The 14707-nt window shown below is 30.6% G+C and overlaps 3 protein-coding genes across 6 annotated transcripts in view; 2 read left to right on the top strand and 1 right to left on the bottom strand.

Annotated features, from left to right (window-relative positions):
* LOC109605850 (extracellular sulfatase SULF-1 homolog) overlaps window positions 1-1002 on the top strand; it is a 126511-nt gene extending 125509 nt beyond the window's left edge. For all 4 annotated transcript variants that reach the window (XM_049965939.1, XM_049965938.1, XM_049965936.1 and 1 more), the window contains one exon: window positions 76-1002. In XM_049965939.1, coding sequence (XP_049821896.1) covers window positions 76-196 — 121 coding nt within the window. In that variant the 3' untranslated portion in view covers window positions 197-1002. The remainder of the gene's footprint in view (window positions 1-75) is intronic.
* Window positions 1003-1281: 279 nt separating this feature from the next.
* LOC109605853 (uncharacterized) lies at window positions 1282-2518 on the bottom strand. Its single transcript, XM_049965947.1, has 2 exons — window positions 2280-2518; window positions 1282-2232 (listed from the first exon to the last, which is right to left on the bottom strand). The coding sequence occupies exons 1-2, from the start codon at window positions 2418-2420 to the stop codon at window positions 1369-1371; spliced, it is 1005 nt and encodes a 334-aa protein (XP_049821904.1). The 5' UTR covers window positions 2421-2518; the 3' UTR covers window positions 1282-1368.
* A 5495-nt stretch (window positions 2519-8013) lies between these two features.
* Window positions 8014-13956, top strand: LOC126265406 (uncharacterized). Its single transcript, XM_049966770.1, has 5 exons — window positions 8014-8063; window positions 9796-11392; window positions 11510-12082; window positions 12140-12595; window positions 13829-13956. The coding sequence occupies exons 2-5, from the start codon at window positions 9814-9816 to the stop codon at window positions 13954-13956; spliced, it is 2736 nt and encodes a 911-aa protein (XP_049822727.1). The 5' UTR covers window positions 8014-8063; window positions 9796-9813.
* The last annotated feature ends 751 nt before the right edge of the window (window positions 13957-14707 follow it).

The following is a 14707-nucleotide window of genomic DNA, read 5'->3' as shown; positions in this document are numbered from 1 at the left end:
AACAATACACAATTTTTTATAATTTTTGTCCCTTACATATGAATTTTTTAAATTAGTTTTTTAATGTTTTGTTAGATCGTGGCGCAGACGTAAGGCGTGGAGGTATCCCTTTGGCCAAAATAGACATGAAAGGAAGAGGCAGAAACAACACTATGGTTTCGAGACCTCGAGGCACACTAAGAGAAGTTGGTATTAGGAGAAGAAGGAAAACGTGAAAACATTAATATTCACACATAACTCGACTGACTTACAATGTTTTATTTATCAAAGCATTTAAAAAATATAGCTAGATTTATTATGAAATAACCAAAAGGATTTTCCTAGGTTTCCGTATTCAAAAATATCATTTTAAAATTAGCTATAAATTGTGATCTCTAGTTTTTAATTTCTATTTAATACATATTGTACTCTCTAGAAGCTTTTGGCTTTATATGTAAAAACAATCATAGTAAATGTAGGTACCTGCTACACTTCCAGAAAAACATCTATACTCCTGCTATTTTTATAGAACTAGTAAAAAAATACATAAAAAGAGCTCAAATAAATATACATACATACATACATAACATATATAGTATCCAGGATATTAAATTATAAACAAAAAATAATCATTGTATAATTGCATTTTGAAGCAATCGCAAAGAAGGCAATAATTCATTTCATACAAATGCTGTGTTAGTTGTAATTGTATATATTATTTATGTCAAAAATACTGTAAAATAATAATGGTTTTTTATTTAATCTTCTTTTTTGTATTGAATTTTTCTAGTCTTTTGACTTTGTTGCCTTTGTATATAGTATTTATGTAGCGTCATATTTATAATTTGTGTATAACGCAACGACAAAAAATTGTGAGACTAACAGTAACTGAAACAACGAAATTTTGACGACAAAATAAAGACAGTAAAATTCTATGTATTGTCATAAGCATTAGCTTCAGCATTTTGTTTGCTTTCTGAAATTTCTCCTTAATTAAAGAAATATAATATGTACAACATGCAATTTTGTTTTAATTACCCACATAAATAAAAATACATTGTAATTTATTAATAAATATAACAAATAAATAAAATATTAATAATAACACAAATACTGGTTAAAGAATTTAATATTAATATCAAAATTTAAATTATTTTAAGTTTATATGTTAAATTAAATTCTTTAATCTAAATCAACAATAATCAACATTTAAATTGTCATCTTTTGATGATATATATTGATTTCCTAGTAGATATATTCTGATTTCCAAAATTTAAACTTCTTTCCAAGAATAAACATTATAAAAAAAATATAATTTATTAATAAATACGACAAATAAATATTCATTTACATATAGTTATAACACAAATATCGGTTAAATTCTTTAATCTAAATTTCAAAATTAAAATTGTCATCTTCTGATTCAAATATTGACTTCTTGCTAGGTACATCGTTATTTTCAAAATTAGATTCCTTTTCAACGTTTCTTAAATTATCTGAAATTTCTTCTTTTTCATTTATATCATTAACATTCACTTCTACAGATTCATCCCATCTGTTATTTATAGATTTCTCAGAGATACATCGTTCAAGTCCAGTTTCATCTATTTGATCATCCAAACATTCATTCCATTTACTATGTGTATTTATAGTTTTGTTATTTAAATCATTTGTAGTAACTTTAAGTTCATTATTTTTGATATATTTATTTTTTATTATTGATTCACAAGGTATTTCTTCCAATATTTTGTTGTCCAATGAATGTAATGTACTTTGGTGAACATCACTAGTCTTATAATTTTTTATTTTTGACTTTACATAATTATCATTTTGTGAAATCTGTGTGTAGTTCTCATGACAATCTTCTTGCATGACTTTTATCTTTGAGGTTTCCCATTTATTAACATTGCCATTATCATTTTCATTCCTCTTCCTTTTATTTGATGTTCCTTGTTTATTTTTAGCCCTCTTTTTCTGAGGCAACTGGAAACAAAAAGTTGAAGATGCATCATCTGCATTTGTAGCCTGATCCTCATCCTCGGAAGAACTTTTAAACTCTTCCCATTTACTTTTTGCAATTACATCTTCATTCTTAAAAATATTAATAATAGTTTCATCTTCTTTCCTCAATACATTAGGACGTTCATATTCCCTTTCAAAGTTTTCACTAGTTATCGAGTCATTTAATATTTGCTTCTCATTTAATTCTTGTACAAACAGTCTACATTCCTTTCCTGTTCCATTACCAAATACCTAAAGTAATATAAATATCTTTGCTTAAAAGAAAATCATATACTTACCTTCTTTACAGACTGTTTTTCACCACACACTTTACAAATCCACTTTGGAATTTTTTTGACTTGATGTCCACTATGTTTAATTATAATTACTTGAAATAAATTGCAGTTAAAACATCGAAGAACATGAAAACATTGCGGCATCTTGTCAGTTCGTATAGAATCTTTTCTATAGATTTGTTTACCATATAAAAAGTTTTAGGTTATGTTGACAGAATGTTATGTTACCACATTTACCTTGGTTTAAGTTTTCTGACACTGAATTTTGAACAGTGGTTGTGTTTTTAATCTAATTTCTTACGATCGAACACTGTACTCAAGTTTTAATTTATAAAACTTGCAAATTAATTATGTACTTATAATTTAATGGAGTAAGTAACTGCTATAATTTAAATTAAATTACTGAATTAAAAAAATAATAATAATAATATTATATAATTAAATTATATAATTTTTCATTTTTACCTAATTATAATTAAATATATGTAGAATTATAGTTATGAAACAATTTCTTTTGAAATAGATGTCTAATTCTTCCTTAAAATAAATTCATATTAAAATAAACATAATTAAATATGAAATACGTTTGACTTTCAAATTATTTAGTAAAATATGACATTTCCAATATCTCAATGTGAATTTTTTTTAATTTCTTAAACAAATTAATTTGTGATCAATAATTAAGGATATATATTTTAAACTATTTACAGTCAGTTTATTAAATAATATAAATTGTATTATATACCGTATCAAAAATGATGAACGTGTCTACTCGCATATTGAGACGGAACATCAATACCCCTTTGTAAACAAAAAGGAAAGATATACATGCAATTATGTGGGCGGGCCGAACTGACTGGAGGGGATCATTTGGTTTTGCTGCGTTTAGCATGCGGTTCGACTCCGCAGACGAGTCGGTGTCTTTGAACACATTATTTAATTATTTTTAGTTTTTTTTACTTATGCATTTATTTATTTAATTTAATTTTTGGGATACATTTTTATTTTGAAAAAAGTAGTTTATTTTTAGAATACTTATTTTTGTTTTTGATATACCCTCAAAAAATATTTCATTTTACAGATTGAAAATTATACAATTTACGGAATTTAAATGGAGCATCCGAAGAACTCGAACTACATCCCTACGCATATGGAGAGTTACTAAATGCATTCGCAAAGATAAATTTACATTGTGCGCCGGCGCGCACCAGCACGGCACATTGACACTGAGAGTAGTGATTCTACTACCGGGCAAAACTTTACTCTCTTTGTCGTGCATCCATCTCTTACAACATCCAGACACGAAGAGCATTTTTCGTACTGTATATATATATACAGTCGGCGTCAGATCTGCAGTTACACCTTAAAGGCTATATTCGCTTGCGGCGACTGTGTGAGATTGGAGGGGATAGTAGTAAAAACTGTGCGAGTGTTCATTGAACACTGTTCAATTGTGACACAGTAAATAAATGTTTTTAGATGTGTTATTGCAGCAGTTATTGGTTTAGTTCTACTTTTTTATATTTTTTATTATATGGTTTATTTTTGTTGATCAAGACACATGAAAAATATTGTAAATAAATTAATTAATACTATTGTTTAAAAGTTTAAATACCACCCAAAAATTCATGTTATAAATATTATGATCCATATTAAAATTATAACTAAAATTGAATTCGATCAAATAATTATGAGCAGTTTCGTTCGTCGTCGTCGTTATTAGTGGTAATTAGAATTTTAAATTTAATAACAGTTTTAAATTTAGACATATCTCTGTATTACTGTTCCCTTGTTCGTGTTTTATCAGAAATGTTTCGAGGCATCTTTACCTTTCGACAGTGCAAGGTAGATTAATTGTTTTTAATCAGTTATCATAAACACGCGGAGTGAGCGGGCAGTATGTGGTGGGGGGCCGACAATGCACCGCGAACGAATTTGAATTCGAGGTGTAACTGCAGATCTGACGCTGACTGTATATATATATATATATATATATATTATTTCAATTTGCATTTTGTAAAATAGTAATATACAAAATTATGGAATACTTTTAAAATTAAAAAAAGAAATAAGTATGTTACTTTTCTTATATTATTATTTAATAAATTAAGGATCCAGTTTTAAGAAAAATCTATGAATATTTCTTGAAAACGAAAAAAATACAGAGGAATAGTTAAATATAATAAAATTTTAACATTGTTCAATTAGTTTATTTGCACTAATACAGTGGTACCTCGACATACGAGTTTAATTCGTTTCGGCCAAGGCTTGAGAAGTAGGTTCGCTAAGTCGTGAGCCTACAAAAGTGGTAGCATTCCCACGGCGCGCGAAAGAACGCGCGAATTGCTGAATTGCTATGAAGAACCGACAATTTGGAATCGCCGCGCTTGCGCTATCTCGTTTATCCTTTGACTCGTGTTACATTTACCGACAGTAGACGGGAAAGACAAGCCGAGCCGAGCCTCCCCATTCCCACGACTCGTGGATTGCCAAGTCACGAGTCAGATTCGCCAAGTCCCGCGCCGTGGGATTCCGGTTTAAAACCTTGCTCGTATGTCAAATTGCTTGTATCTCGAAGCAATTTTCCTCATCGAAGATAATTAAAATGCCATTAATCCATTCCAGCTCCCTCCCTTTCAGGATATTGCGGAACTGAGTTAGGCAAATTTCGTTGAACAACCCCGATGCACGACCAGTTGCAACTTTTTCGGGGTGATTTTTATCCACGAACTCTACAACTTTCTCCTACATTCCCAAGATCTCCTTTATATCTCTTGTAGAGATAATCTCCTCCACCTCTGGCTCCTCCTCAAAAATAATTTTTTGTTGAACCACCGTTCACATCTCTCTCATCCACCTCCAGACCCATGGATTTTCCCAGCGAAACAATCTCCTCAACCACTGACACTTCGGGTTCCAATCCTTCGAACGCCCCTTCAGCTATAGCCTCAGGCCACAGCTTCTTCCATGCAGAGGTTAAGGTCCTTGTTGTAACACCCAGCCAGGCCTGATCAATAATTCTGTCATGCATGACCACTTTAACATCGTGCATGTCACGATGTTAAAGTGGTCCTTCCAGAACTCTCGAAGAGTAAGGTTTGTGTTCTCCGTCACCTCAAAGCAGCGCCGAAAAATGTGCTATGCTTGGTGTACTTCTTGAAATTAGAAATCACCTGCTGATCCATGGACTGCAGGATAGGAATGCTGTTGGGTGGTAGGTGAAGAACCTTTAGAAACTTGAACTCTTCGAGTAAATCATCTTCGAGATTTGGTGGGTGAACAGGGGCAGTCGAGAACGAGAAGGATTTGCATGGGTAGATCGTTTTCCTGTATACATTTTTTAACAGAAGGGCCAAACACCAGGTTTATTAACGCCCTTAGCTGGCGTTATACCCTTTGTCAACTCCTTCAGTTTAAGCACAGTACATGTCATTGATGTGCTACGTCCGTACATCCTCGCCAAGTCAATTACTCGCACTCCTTGCTCATGTTTTTCTATGATTTCACGCTATAATTCAATAGACATCGTCTTCTTCTTCGGACCCTTGGTTATAAAAATAAATGTGATAATGTTTTGTAAATGTACAAAAATGCTTCGAAAACGAGGGAAACAAGCACACGGACTGAGGTCTAGTCTGAGGTGGGAGAAATTGTTAGACCGGGGGCGTCGTGTGCAGCGGTGTAGTGTGCGATTCCCCGTATCTCAAAATACTCGTGTGCCAGGGCACTCGTATATCGAGATACCACTATACCGTACGAAAAATGCTCTTCGTGTCTGGATGTTGTAAGAGATGGATGCACGACAAAGAGAGAAAAGTTTTGCCCGGTAGTAAGAATCCCTACTCTCAGAGACAATGCGCCGTGCTGGTGCACGCCGGCGCACAATGTAAATTAATCTTTGCGAATGCATTTAGTAACTCTCCGTATGCGTAGGGATGTAGTTCGAGTTCTTCGGATGCTCCATTTAAATTCCGTAACTTTGTATAATTTTCAATCTGTAAAATGAAATATTTTTTGAGGGTATATCAAAAACAAAAATAAGTATTCTAAAAATAAACTACTTTTTTCAAAATAAAAATGTATCCCAAAAATTAAATAAAATATACTAAAAACAACGTCTGCGGAGACGAACCGCATGCTAAACGCAGCAAAACCAAATGATCCCCTCCAGTCAGTTCGGCCCGCCCACATAATTGCATGTATATCTTTCCTTTTTGTTTACAAAGGGGTATTGATGTTCCGTCTCAATATGCGAGTAGACACGCTCATCATTTTTGATACGGTATATTATTTCGTGCGTTAATGACCTTTTGACAACGTCGCTTCATACACAAAATTATGTTCTTACGACATCCTGATAAATGTCCTTTTAAATTTCTATAATCTTTTCCTTTGGTTGGTTTAAACTATTTGGTGGTTGAAGTGTTCTTATTTAACTTCCCATATGATGCCACAGATGTTCAATTGGATTTAAATCCAGACTTTAGCTGGCCAGTTCATTAGCGGAATATTTACCTCATAAATCTCTCTGACAATTTTCGAAGTGTGAGGTCGGGCATTACCATACATAGAAATAAACTCTTTGCCAATAAATGGAGCAAAGTGTTCAACATGAGGTTCTATGATTTCCCTTACATACCTATCAGTAGTTAAACTTCCTCCAGCAATGACACCCAGTTCCGTATGTACCTGCAAACTAATGCCTCCCCAAACCGATTCCCATCCTCCACCAAAAGTAAGAGTTTCAGCTTTATTACATTGAGTGTAACGTTCTCCTGATCGTATATATACTCTTCTACTACGATTATTGTTATTTAAAGTCAATTCATGACTACACTAAGTTTCACTCCAATGAAAGTAGACTTCCCAGGAAATTTCTATAAACATCCCAATGAACGCGAAATGTCCTACCAAAGGAAGTAACAGTGTGAAGTAGGAATTATCAGGGAAGTTCTAAGGATGCTTTATGCAAAGGTCACGAGATTTCTGTTGACTATCCTAGGGAGGTTCTATGTAATTCGAATTCATTTAACATATCGTTTCCCATCAGATTTATAAACATTTATTTTTATTTCGTCACTAAACAAGATATTTTCCGTTAATCAGCAAATCACAGTGTCTCAGAAACTGATAAATAAGTTCAACTGCACTATATCAACTATATGTTAGATTCTATTTTGTAACGATATACCAAAAACACGGGATCCACTTTAATGCATATATTTTATAATATATTTACATATTTAGTTTAAGAACGAGTAAAAGAATGAATTTTTAAGTTTTCTAATTGTCACCTAATCACCTTGTTATTTAAGCAATTAATAGCACAACCATTGAGATCGTCAGTAAACAACCATTCATAACAACTTACGATGACAACCTTAATACTAAAATGATTATTGATTCTTTAAAAATTGAAGACGTTCACCTGAACGATTTGCTACAACTTAAATTATCTTTACGAAAAGTCCACTTAGAAGACCCCAAACATGAATCTCATCCACTTTGGACAGTCTTACTCTATGGTTTCGGGATCCTGCGCATCGCCTGTCGAAAAGGAAGACGACACGAGCCTTTCAACCCCCAAATTCATCTCAGATGAGTAAGGAGATATGTATGCCATGTGTAGTGTTACAATGTAAAAGATCTTAGTTTGCAGTATTTCCCTGTTTGTGGTATCATATAAAGGTCAACTAAACGGAGAAAAGTGCATTTATAATTAGTATTTCTACAGATAAAAACATACAGTTCGTTAGTTGTGATAAACACTGGCACAATTAATTACAAGTAAGTAAAATCATAACTATTATTTTAAAACTTATTTGAGTGAGACTTATTTATTTATTATTATATTTCTTATAATATTTTATATTAGTTATTAATAATCATTGTAATAGTACTAATTTTATGCATTTGAGTGATTACATTATTTTAGAGATTTTGACAAATTATCCGAAACCTTCAAAAATGTTAATGGTATTTCAAAATTGAAATATCAGTAAAATAGTAATATTTATACAAATTGCGGTACATAGACATATTAGTTTGCCAATCCGATATTTTTATCAGAATTCTGAGTACATATTTTTATAATTGTAGACTTTAGTGGTACATAGAATTTTTGTTGTAACTGAAATTAAATCAAGTAAAATAATTTCGTCTCTTTTTTTGTTACTTTTAACCATTTATATTTTCAACTTATAACATTATAAAGAAAATGATATATTTTTTTGCAATTATGCTGAATAAATTCTAATGATGTGATATAAAATAATAAGTAATATTAAATAAAATAAATGTTTTCTACTACTCTCCAATTTTTAATCAAATAAATGTTATTTAAACATTTATCAAAAGGAGACATTATTCGATCTACGTGCATAAGTGGTCTACCACTTTATAAATTGTTCACTAGATTCTAAATTATTTAAAACAATTGTAGTGCATACAAATGCATATTTCAAATACATAATATATTTTATCATGTTAATAAATACAAAAAGTGAAAATTTCTTTCATATTAGAACTTTTTCAAATTATTTACATAGTTATTAAGTATTTATTTAATTATTCAAAAGATATTTTGATTAAAACCAAATATTGTGCTTAATTTCAAATTAATTTATTATATTATATTTTTTACGAACTTCACCATTTGTGCTCTTTGTTTTAGATTATTATTATTCCATTGTAAAGACATATTTATTTTGTATAGTAAGCATAACTAAGCAGATTCATGTCTGTCAGATTATATTACTGTTAAACGCTTCGTAGACCACTTATTCACGCGTTAGTATAGCATCGCAATCAGCTTCTGAATGGCATTATCACCAAGGTCGGATATGCTTTGGTTTTGGATTAAAAAACGTGTATATGTGCATCTTTTCAAACAAAAAAATGAAATTCGTCCAAATCGTACAAAAAATACAAATTTCACTTTCCCATTTTCAAATGAACCACACTGTATATACTATAGCATGCCCAATTTAGAGTTTTAATACGAATATAACGTAAAATTTTATGAAAATTTTGATTCTTCTTTTTAATTGATACGATGTTTCTAATAATATTTTATTGATAGTATTTCGATTCTACTAAAATTCATACAAGTTTGATATTAATAATAATAATTCAAATAATATTTTGTAAATGTTTCAAACCATTAGGTTATTTTAATTCACAAACGGTTTTAAAAATAATGAAATTACCAAGTCAGAAAATTTGTTGTCTCACTTATATACGTGAATGTACATTATTTTTGTTGCATCCCAGCCAGCATATTCTCACAAGCGAAACTTGACCTTAGGTGAAGATGAATAATAGTTAAATAACAGTATATCCATAAATATACCGTTTTTGCAAATTTGATTTCATGAATATTTCCAAATCTTTACAACGTCATTTATATATATAAATTTTATATAATATTAATATATTAATATAATTTATTATTTAAATATTACAATGTGCAAAATAATTTAATAAATAATTTTAATTTATACACATTTAAATATTGTAGGTTATTAAATTCTTCAGTATGACAGACGATATTTCGAAAAAAGTTAATAGAATTTTAGATCTTATGCAAGAAGGAGATTCTGTCGTTAATTATACCAATAATACAAATGTAATACTTATTCTTGGAAATACTGGTGCTGGTAAATCGACATTAACACATTTCATGGCAGGAAATAACGACCATTTAATATCCAAAGAAGTTAATGATGGATCTGGAGAATACTTGATAGAAGACTTGAATGATAAAATTGGCAAATCAATTTCATCTAAAACTCGTTTTCCGGAGTTAATGATTGATCCAGAAACTAACACTGCATTTTACGACATGCCTGGATTTAGCGACACCAGAAGTACAGAACAGGAGATCTCTGCTGCATATTGCACAAAAAAAGTTATTGACCGTTATAGCAATATTAAATTAGTGTTTGTTATAAATTATTCATCAGTTAGAATAGGGGTTGACAGACGTGATTTTATGTTACTTGTAGATCATGCCACCACTTTAATTAAGGACGTGACAAAATTTCAAAACAGCGTTGCACTTGTTGTGTCAAAAGTTGACAACACAATAGTGAAAAAAGGGAAAATCTACGAATTAGTATCAGATGAAAAAATTATTGAAACAGTAGTAAATTTCTTAAGAAATGTAAAATTGGACTGTGAAAATTACATAAGAAATAATTCCACCAAAGATATATATGTAAAAGCAATTCAATTCATTGACTTATTTTTGATTAAAAACGAACATGAATTTATAAATATTGGTTTGTTTCGAAGGCCTGACGAACCTGGTAAATTAAGTGAAATTGCTTTAATGCAAGATGGAAAAAAAAAATTAGAAAACATTGTCTATAACAATTTAATATATAAAGAAAAAGGTGAAGGTGATTTTGGTTATACAGTATCGTTTGAATCAAAATTGTGCATCAACGACTTAATCATAGAAATTTATAAAAAAACTTCAAGTCAGTTAAATGAAATTTGTAATCAGGCTATCAAAGCAATAAATGAAAATAAAAATAATAGTACGGACATTTTTGAATTACAAGAAAGGTTCGTAGCAGCGCAACGTTATTTTAATATCGATAACATTATTAATCCTAATCCAGTAAATGTTGCTAAATTTGTAATTAATTTCATGTCTCGAGAAAATATAATCATACAAGATTCCTTTTTGAAATCTATCATAACATATAATTCGCACATTCATTTTTTACGTTCTCTTTACGAAAATTCTTCAACAAATGACTTAGAACCTATTTGGATTGACACTATAAATAACCTATCTAATTATATCTCAGAACAACTAAAAATTTACGAACATTTAATTAAAATTTATCATAGATTATCAAAGTATGACATACAAGTTTCGGTAAATGACTCTATTGCAAAAACGTGTTACAAAGAATTAAAATTACAAAACAAACCACCTTTACAATCAATTGAAAAGTTGACGGATATCGATCTATCCGAAATTTCATTAGATATACCTCAAAATATTATTTTATGTAATATTCTAAATTTCACTATGAGCAACACAATTGAGATTCAATATGTAACAGACAAATTAATCGTACGTGCTGCTTATCTTAAATTTAGTGACCTCCCAAATATTGAAAATATTAAGATAATTGAATTATACGCGCTTAACAAAATTTTTATTAATAAAGACTTAACTAGTTTATACAAAATTCATATTTTTCTTTTTGCCCCAGAATGGGAAGTTATAGGTGAAAGAGTTATTAATTTAAATGGGGCAAATGGAAAATATCTGCCGCCAGCAAAAGACGGGATATCATGGTCGGATCCAAATGGAAAAGGTGGAATACCAGGTTTACCAGGTAAACCAGGAGGAAATTTTTATGGTATTGTAGGTACAGTAATTAACGGTGGCCATTTAACTATATCTGCCAATGGAGGAAATGGTGGAACTGGTCAAAAAGGTGGAAATGGAGTCAATGGCAAAATTGGATTAAGTCCACCTGATCCTGATGAAAATTCAACTAAGAAAAAATATTCACAATTTAGTATGACTGAAACAAGTGATAAACTGATTGTTCCTGCGATAGTGTATAATTATGCTCGACATAGTGCATTCTATATCGTTAAAGGACATGAAGGTAGTAATGGAGGTAATGGAGGAAACGGTGGTATTGGCGGATTTGGGGGAAAGAAAGGAAATATTACGGTTATTGCGTTAAATAAATCTGAAATTAAAATAAAACTGAATGACGGTAGAACAGGCGAAGATGGTAAAGGTGGAAATGGAGGTCGTGGCGGATTAGACGGTGACACTATATATGTACGCCTAGGTTATATAAAACATTGGTTTCTTTTTATTCCAGTGAAAACGGAATCAGTTAATGAATTAAAATCAAGAAACAAAACTAGCCCCAGACAAGATGGTAACGCAGGTTATCCTGGATACAATAAATATTCCAGAACTTTACCCGAACCGCCTTCAGAATTAATATTATCAAATCAAACTGACACTTTTATAAATTACTGTGACACATTCTACCGTGGATCAGTAATTCAATCCAAATATGAACTATTTTTAAACAAACTAAAAAGTCATCCAAAAGCTAAGAGATTATTTCAATTCAACTCTGAAAATGACTCAGTAGAAAGCCAAAGAAAACGCAGGTCATTAGACGTCAATCACCAGTTTACTGAAGTTGCCAGAAATGGAGCTACCAGCCAATCAAAATCTCTAATTAACTACTCACTAAACTGGGTTGTGACTGAATTAATTGCTTTTAATCCTATGACTGTTTTGACCAACTGGTGGAATTGCATTGGTAATAGTCATAATATACACAAAAATACTATGATTAATATTCACACAAATCCAACATCAAATACTTTCGAGGATTTTCCCAATATAAACACTCAAGCAAATATTTTACTAATAGATCTAATTATTCGAAAAAAAATGGGAGTAAATAGCAAGTGCAAAACTTTATTATATGATGTCACAGATGAAAAAAAATTTGCTCAAAGTCTTGCCTATAGAGGTTATATTAAAGAAAATGTAAAAGGTAATAAATTGTAATTGAAGTATTACATTCAGGATTATTCATTAACCATCTTAGTAATGTCAACATTGCTCAACGTTCAAATTGTTTACTGAACAAGTTATTTATGTTCGAGTATATTTCAAATACATGTTATATTTAATTATTTATTTATATGCACATTAGTATTAAAATATAATCTTCTGTACTCTGTACTTCCATTTTAATTATTTTGTCACAATATTATATTCCTTCGAAGTTGCAATTTTAACAATGATATTATGCTCTAGATTTTATACCATTTTATAGTTTGTAGAATTATATTTTATCTTAAGTTCTTTGTTAAGTTAGTTTATAAATAGAAGTCCCTTGAATTTTGCAACGACATTCGATTCTATTCAATTCGAATCATTTAACATTTTAATTGTATTAATTGTATTTGTTTAAAGTTAAATAAATAATTTTTAAAATAAAAGTAAGTGTTGTGATTCCCAACATACATGATATAGTCTATTATTAAAAATATAGGAAACCAATTCAAATATAACAATTATACACGATCAACTTAGGACCATCCATCGAGGAAATCCAGAGCAACACACAGATGCAACTATACTTAAATAATTTCCAAGAAAAATCTACGAAAATTCAATCATTCCATTGCGGAGAAATCAGTAAGAAGAGATTCAAGAATCCACAAGTGGAACTTCCAACAAGTTACATCTATCGCAGAGAAACCAGAAGGAAACCACAAATAAATCCACCTCATCCGCTGAACTACGTCCATCGAGGAGAAATCTATGCAACGGGAATAAATTACAAATTTTATTTAAATAACTCATGTTTTTTCCCTCAAACTTTCCAAAGTATTCAAACTATTCAGAATTAGAGTACGAAAAACAATCAGAACTCGATAACTTAAATTTACTAACTTTAAACAATCTTTGGAGGTTCAATTTTTTATAGGGAGATTGAAAAACCCCGTAACCCCGTAACCCCGTAAATACAACAACATAGACACCTTCCGTCAAATTAGAAACAATCCCAACACCAATTTAACAAAATGCCACCAATGCACACAAAATAGAACCCAACACCCTACACCAGGGATGGCCTTTTTTGATGTCCGTGCCACAAAGTCATAAATTTTTTTTTAATAGGTAACATGTCACAATAAAATTTCATTCCAAATGTTAGCGTGGTCAAACTATATGTAAGTATAATTAAATAAACAAATAAAAGCAATTCTTCTTTAAGCAATTTTTTATTAACACACTATAGGCGTTGAATGATAACAAAAAATAAGAGATAATTCTTTCAGTTCCATATGTAAACCAATAGAGTAAAATTATCTCACCCCGTTTTTAAAGTAAATACATTCAAAAAGGTAAAAATTACCCGGCCCGCTAATAATCAACAGTTCTCGAGACGGGTATTTTTACCCGATCCGCTTAGAGTGTGTTAATCAATGTTTTACAACAAGTAATTTTCTATCTGCCATTGGTTCGCCTTCCCTGTCCTACAGTAATGAATGGTGTATCCCACATTCAAGCCAAAACAATAATTCTCGTCAAAATTTCTCCAACATTCAGTCACTTAACTTTCAATCCGAAGACCTTTACATCTTAGAAAACAATACTCTACATGACTCTAAAAACAACCAAAATGAGACTACTTATAAATAGCTTCTTATTAGAAAATTTTCGGAACCATCAATATTCTAAACTCATAGAGTAATTGAATTCCAAACAAATCCCAACGGAAAAACTTCTTTACATCTAAATAAAAAACCCTCAATTAAAACTACTACAGACCCTACAAAATGTTTCCTTAATTCTTTAATGCTCATAAATAATTCCCCCGTAAAATAATTATAGAAACGTTTTTTGTTAACAA

Source organism: Aethina tumida, chromosome 4 (assembly GCF_024364675.1).
Source record: "Aethina tumida isolate Nest 87 chromosome 4, icAetTumi1.1, whole genome shotgun sequence".
Taxonomy (NCBI): Eukaryota; Metazoa; Arthropoda; class Insecta; order Coleoptera; family Nitidulidae; genus Aethina; species Aethina tumida.
The sequence above is the reverse complement of the archived record's forward strand: the minus strand, read 5'-3'. Positions and strand labels throughout refer to the sequence as shown.

Coding starts and splice junctions, on each gene's coding strand:
- LOC109605853 (XM_049965947.1), bottom strand. CDS start 2,420: ATGCCGCAATGTTTTCATGTTCTTCGATGTTTTAACTGCAATTTATTT. Junction 2,233..2,279: donor AAAAACAGTCTGTAAAGAAG/GTAAGTATATGA, acceptor ATATTACTTTAG/GTATTTGGTAATGGAACAGG.
- LOC126265406 (XM_049966770.1), top strand. CDS start 9,814: ATGACAGACGATATTTCGAAAAAAGTTAATAGAATTTTAGATCTTATG. Junction 11,393..11,509: donor TGCTGCTTATCTTAAATTTA/GTGACCTCCCAA, acceptor TTTTTGCCCCAG/AATGGGAAGTTATAGGTGAA. Junction 12,596..13,828: donor CAACTGGTGGAATTGCATTG/GTAATAGTCATA, acceptor ACAACAACATAG/ACACCTTCCGTCAAATTAGA.